Source organism: Hevea brasiliensis, chromosome 8 (assembly GCF_030052815.1).
Source record: "Hevea brasiliensis isolate MT/VB/25A 57/8 chromosome 8, ASM3005281v1, whole genome shotgun sequence".
Taxonomy (NCBI): domain Eukaryota; kingdom Viridiplantae; phylum Streptophyta; class Magnoliopsida; order Malpighiales; family Euphorbiaceae; genus Hevea; species Hevea brasiliensis.
In genome coordinates this window covers 21,470,674-21,476,948 of record NC_079500.1, presented here as the reverse complement: position 1 = coordinate 21,476,948, position 6,275 = coordinate 21,470,674, and the positions used below count along the sequence as shown (strand labels likewise).

The window sequence follows — 6,275 nt, the reverse complement described above, 5'->3', positions numbered from 1 at the left end:
CTAGTTTTTTTTTTTCAAAAATAATTTCACTAATCGTCAATCTTTTGTCAATTTTTGCCGCCATATAATTAGTCATTTCTCTTCCCTGATTGACCCACAAAACAATTGAAACTAACTTGGATATAATCATTATCATTTAATTAATAATAAGCATGTCATTAAAAGAAAATCCTAATATACATATATATATTTTCATTGCATGCTGAAAGTAACATTTCACTAGACAAAACATCTTCATAGTCCCATCACTTCCACTCGCTAGATCAACTGAACCAAAATACAAAACCTTACCCATCAAACATCCTATTCAAACTTATACTTTAACCCTTCTTAAAAAAAAAAAAAATCCATTTTATTTTCCATTAACCACTTCTGAAGCCTCAATTTGATCGGTGACAAACAGATCCTTATCTCATCATCACCTTCTCGTTTCTGGGGTCCAACGAGGCAAACCTGGGCTGAAATGAGTAGATACCACCCTTGAATCAAGAAGCTCCGTGATTGGTGTAAAATTTACACACCTTGGAACCTTATACTGATTGATGGATGCTCCTCTTGATATTGCATAATCCATTAGCTCCTCAAATGTTCCATTTTTCACCAAACGTATCTCCAGTGGCCCAATTGAGTTATACCTAACTCGCCCTTGTCTGTACACTGAGTTCAGCGATTCTTCAATTGCAAGGCTGCACTCACTCAGTACCTTCTCGCTCGGTGAGTTCGTTGAGTCTTTGATCAATAACTCCCAGTATATGACATAGTGGCCTGGAATCGTCTTTACATCTGCGTAACTCGTGTATTCAACTACGCTTGTGTTGAATTCACGTAGGAGTTGAGAAGCGTTCTCCACTGCCTTTTGTAACTCAGTTTCGTCGGTTTTATCTGAGTCAATACTGAGTAACACGTTCTTTCTTCGAACGAAATGGAACTGAGGAGCTGAGTTGTGGAACCCGGTGACTCGGAGGATGTCACCAACTCGGTACCTGTATAAACCGGCGTACGTGGTGATGACAAGCTCGTATTCTTTACCCACTTCAACTTCAGCAAGGTCGACAAGTTCGGGTAGTGAGTCACGAGTCAACCCGGATGAGTGAGGTTGATGTGGTAAAAACTCGAAATAGGCCATGTTTGGCATGATTGTATAGGAAACTTCTGATGGTTTACACATTGGGTTCAGGTTTAACCCAAAGTAACATTCTGATGAGGCGTACATGGTGCAAGCTAATGGTAAGCCACCGCTGAAGTAATCGAGGGTAGGGATATACTGAGCCATGGCTCCGGTGACGATCACGTCCAGGTATTTAGTGTTAGGCCAAATTCTTGTAATGATCCCTTCCCAATTCTCCTTGGAACACTGGAATCTGATAAAATCTGCAAGCTCTGGATTGGGTTTCAGGATCTTGGCCATGCAGTCCTTTATACTAGGGTCATTAATGCGCTTGTTTAGCGTTCCTGACTCGATATCTAGAGCCAGTTCTCGCCAGTTCAATTGAAGAAACTTGATGGCACGGAGGAGACCGGAGGCGAACACTGCACCCACCCGGAGCACTTGTTCGCGCTCCAGGAGACCGCATAGCATCTGGGTATACATGCTCTGGAAGTAGTCCGCACATAGAATGGCCTCGATTGGGCTAGTCTGGACATTGTAGGGATCATAGGGACGGGTCTTGAAGTGGTCACTCTTGTAGTAGCTTGTAAGCACAGGGCGAGCCAGGAGCCCACCTGGGGTTTTTGTTTCAGATTTAATGAACAGAAAATTTAGGCCTTTGCCCTTGTCCAAGCCAGGCACGTACCTGTTGCATAAATTAATCCGCGTTTGTATTATTTAGATAAACTACAGGAACACACGCACATGGATTGAATTTAATGAAGTGGGATTTAGAATTAATTAGAACGGGTTTCTTGGATTCTTGAACTTACAGGTTCATTACTGGCATGAGTAGATTATACAATAATTGACGACGATCCAGCTCTTCTTGAATTGTTGGCATGAGCTTTCTTTCCCCAGCTGAAGTCCCAGAGCTGAAACAAAATTTTTTCATGAAAATTTAGCCGAAGAAATCAAAATTTCTTATAGCTAAAGAGTTGATAAATGAATTTAAGAGTCGTTGATGTATACCTAGTGAGGAATTCAGAAATGGGGTGAGCTGACAAGATAGCAGAGCGATCGCCATTAGCTATACGTTGGATTTCAGGCTGAAGATCCTCGTAGGTAATCACGGGTATCTTCGACTTGAACGTTTCTCGGTCGGTAGCTCCGTCAAGTTTGAACCTTTTCAAGTACTCCACCTCCTTGTTTCGGTTCAAGATTTCTGCCAAGATTCTCTCTTGAACCAAGTCAGGACTTCTAGTCATTTTCTCAATGAATTCAAGAGCTTTCGCGTCCTTCTCGAATGCTACAGGACACAAAGGGAATGAAAGAGCATTATCAACAGCCATTACAGCTAAAAAATGAGGGAAAAAGAGACTAATTCTTAGTTCTGAAGGAGAAGAAACAGAGAAGAAAGTGTTTTTGCTTTTGCAGTGTGCGAGTATGGAGCTTCCTTCCGGGGCCTTATATAGTGGAAGCTCTCACAAGCTTCCCTGATTGCCACGTCACCGGCCATGTAAGTTGGGGACCCACTAAGGGCTAAAGAGTTTATTGGAATTTGGACAGAAGCCGACGGACCTGTGGACGGCAAGTTGCGGAAAAGTGAAAAAAAGAAATAAGGAAAATGAAAAATAAAAAACAAAAACTAACTGATGACGTAGTGTCCCAATAAATGCAGGCGAAATAGGGGACAAAGTGGGGCTTGTGAAGTAGACAAGTGAAGGAATAAGGGAGGCATGTGGGTTCAGCTAACCGCCATGTCAGCGGAGCAAAGGGGAAGGGGAATACGGTGTTATTTATACGCGTCACCCAACCATGCGCCTACTTTTGAGGGACAAGTTTCGGTCATGAAGGCGATGGGCTGCCGGCAGGTCGGCGATTCTCGCCGTACTCTTGAGACACTGGAGATTATTCGGCGTGCGTTTTTGGTTAACGCCATAAACAGCAATACGGCATATCTTTTTAGTTTTTTAATTTTCTCACATGTTTTTCAAGCTTAAAAAAAAAATATCAAGAATTTATTTTAGTTCTAAAAGTTATAAAATCAACATTAAAATTTCTCAAAAATTCTTAATATTTATATTACACAATCAAATTCAAAATCATTCAAAAATAATAATAAATTTTAACTAAATAATATTAACTTGCAAAATTGTAAGAGGGCAAATTTAAATCTTAACTAATAAAACATTAATCAAATTTCCCATATTGTTTAAAAATCATTGGATTTTTTTTTCTCATTTTGAGACTTAATAATACTGAAATAATTTTGAATTATCCAAAAGGTTATTTTCTTTTTGTTTACATCATCTTTGAATAAAAATTTTTAATTATTTAAATTTATTATTTTTTTTATAAGAATATTATTCTGTATTTATCCACACCGGCTAGTCCATTGTTTTTTTAAAAAAGAAATATTAGGAATTAAGGTGGAGATGGGTGGTGCTTTTATCTTGTAGTACCAAAAATAAGAAAAGGATTACGTATTTATGTTTTTGTAGGCATCGTATATGGGGAATGAGGTTGTTGTTTACCTTACATCACATAGTTTAAGGCCAATACTCTTCAATAGAGGAAGTCATATTATTTGCATACCAAGAAATCCTATTCTTATCTATCCTCGAATTCGTGCTTGTGGCCAAATTCATGGATCAACATTGTCCACTCTTTTTCATTTTTTATTATATTTTTTAAATCTAAATAAGTGTGTATTTTTTTTTTTCTTGAAAAAATTGGTGCATAAATAGATGAAGTATAAATTCGGTAGAGAATATTATGTAGTTTAAAATATTTTCATTGATGAAGTTAACTTATGTTATTATATTAAAGGTCGGTGACAAAATATGAACTTGAGAGATTAATATATATGTTGTTATAATTAATTGGTCTATTTTTATTGTGTAACAATGACTTAATTGAGGAATTAAATTATTGATTTAACTACTTTCATTTTTTTTATCAGTAAATTGCACCTAATTAATAATACCTTATGTTGTGTTGATGTTTATTTTACCAATTATAATATGCTAAAGTCGGTCCAATCTATATATTAACAAATTATTTATGACCAAAAGAGTGGAATTGAAATGTCTGACTCAAAGACTATGGATATGTCTTATGGCCAATTAATTATTATTATGCATGCCTATATTAATTAAGCTAAGGAAGAACATGGGGTATAATTAATTACATTTATTGTTGATCAGGAAGAAGAAAGACATCATGTAAATTTGCTCTGTTGCTTCTTGAATGGTACCTCTCAATTATTTATTCATTAATTTGAGCAGGAACTTACTTAGTTTAGATCTTCAGGAGACGAATATCATAATTGCTCCTTTTAATTAGTTTATTCTGTTGAACACTACGTGTCTTAAGCATGCCTTTTAAATTCCGCGACACCTCTAAACTCGAATCAAAATTCTGTTGATTACTGACAGATTTATTATCAATATTTCATTAAGTTATTACTGATACTTTAACGAAAAGAATTTTAATAATAAATTAAAATATTTTTAAAAAATAATTTTTCAAATTAATAATAAATTAATAAAATATTATAGTCATCGCTAAAAATTTCGTCGGTAATATTATTAATGACTAATTGAAGATCCGTTGCCCATATCTTCTTTTTTTTTAATGATTTTGATAAATATAATTTTTTATAAATTATTTTTAATATATTAACTTATATATTTAAATTTGTCTAGTTTACTCTTAAATCTTAATTAATAATACTTATATGTTATCCGACAACAATTTTTAAGGTAGTATATAATATTTTGATTATGATCAGTACTATTTGATAATACAAGTGTTTATACTAGTGTTTAAAGGTTGAGAGAGAATAATATAAAATATATATTTTTTTTAATTTTAAGGTAGTATTTAGTGTTTTGATTATGGTTAAAAAGATGATAGTATTATTATTCAACAATTATTTTTACTGAACACTTTTACTTTAAACCACTATATAAATAATTATCACTAATAATTAATATCTAATTATTAACTATTAGTAGAACAATTAATTATTACTAAAATAGTTAATAGTAATTAAAGTTGACTATTGAAAAATACCAATAATGAAATTTGCATTATCCACAACAGAAGTTTAAATTTAACTTTAGAGAAACGGATTTCACGATTATGTTTAGGACGTTAAAAAATAAAATATGATTATTTTGTATTTTTTTTTTATCAAGGTTACCACATGTATAAAATGATGTCTTTTAAAAAAAAAAAAAAAAAAAAAAAAAAAGTCGGGTAAGTCATGTGCCCTGCAACCGATCAATCAGATTTTATCATTTTCAATTTTTAAAAATAATATAAACCGGCAATTAACTTAATTTTAAAAATTTTCAATTAAATCAGCCGGACCATTCGGGTTAATTATTATTTATTTCAGCAAGTAATAGCACTGAGCCATGCACTAGTAATGTTTTTCGATATCCGTTCTCTTCAAAGAGCAGCAACGCATATCAAAGTACTCCTGACATAACTGCTTGCTGTACAAAGAGGCATCTCCGAAAAACTCAGCAAAGATAGTATTGACAGCTTGGATGCCAATCCAGGAGCCATTATCTAGATAATCTCTTCTGAGAACTTGCTGAGGTCTGCAAGAGGCTTTCCTTGTCTTTTTAGTAAGCTTCTTCTAGTTTTTATCAGACAAATGATGGCCTTGTATCAGCACACTCTGGACAACACAAACAGGACTTCTGTTTAGATTCCTAGAATGGTTTAAGTCTATCTCGGCATGGCGATACAGTCTAAAATGTAATATAGGCTCGAATATCTTTGTTATGGCTTTTTGAAAAACAGATGAAGCCGTTTTGAGGCCGAATGGGAGAACTGTCTATTGATATTGGGCCGTAGGGACCCATCTAGTCTTTTACTGATAACATAGACTGGTCCCAACGATTACATCTATCATCAGAAGATAGATGGTCACTGTCTCTGAATCTCACAGGATCTGAAAATATGTGATGAAAATTATGACTATTATGATAATTACTGAAAAAATAAATATAATCATCATCTGTCTGATAAAACATCAAGCGATGGAGAAAAAGAACTGTCAAAAAAATTGAAAAGGGCCTCAATAATTACACTAACTATGACGTGGAATTAATGAAAGGGATAAGACACATTGAAAGAGATCAATCAAACAAGTGTGGAAACCAAATGG

The 6,275-nt window shown here is 34.3% G+C and overlaps 1 protein-coding gene across 1 annotated transcript; it reads right to left on the bottom strand.

Moving 5' to 3' along the window:
* Positions 1–214: 214 nt before the first annotated feature.
* Positions 215–2,549, bottom strand: LOC110656138 (probable indole-3-acetic acid-amido synthetase GH3.1). The gene is made up of 3 exons (XM_058151449.1): positions 2,120–2,549; positions 1,921–2,022; positions 215–1,793 (listed from the first exon to the last, which is right to left on the bottom strand). The coding sequence occupies exons 1-3, from the start codon at positions 2,437–2,439 to the stop codon at positions 419–421; spliced, it is 1,797 nt and encodes a 598-aa protein (XP_058007432.1). The 5' UTR covers positions 2,440–2,549; the 3' UTR covers positions 215–418.
* Between the last annotated feature and the right edge of the window lie 3,726 nt (positions 2,550–6,275).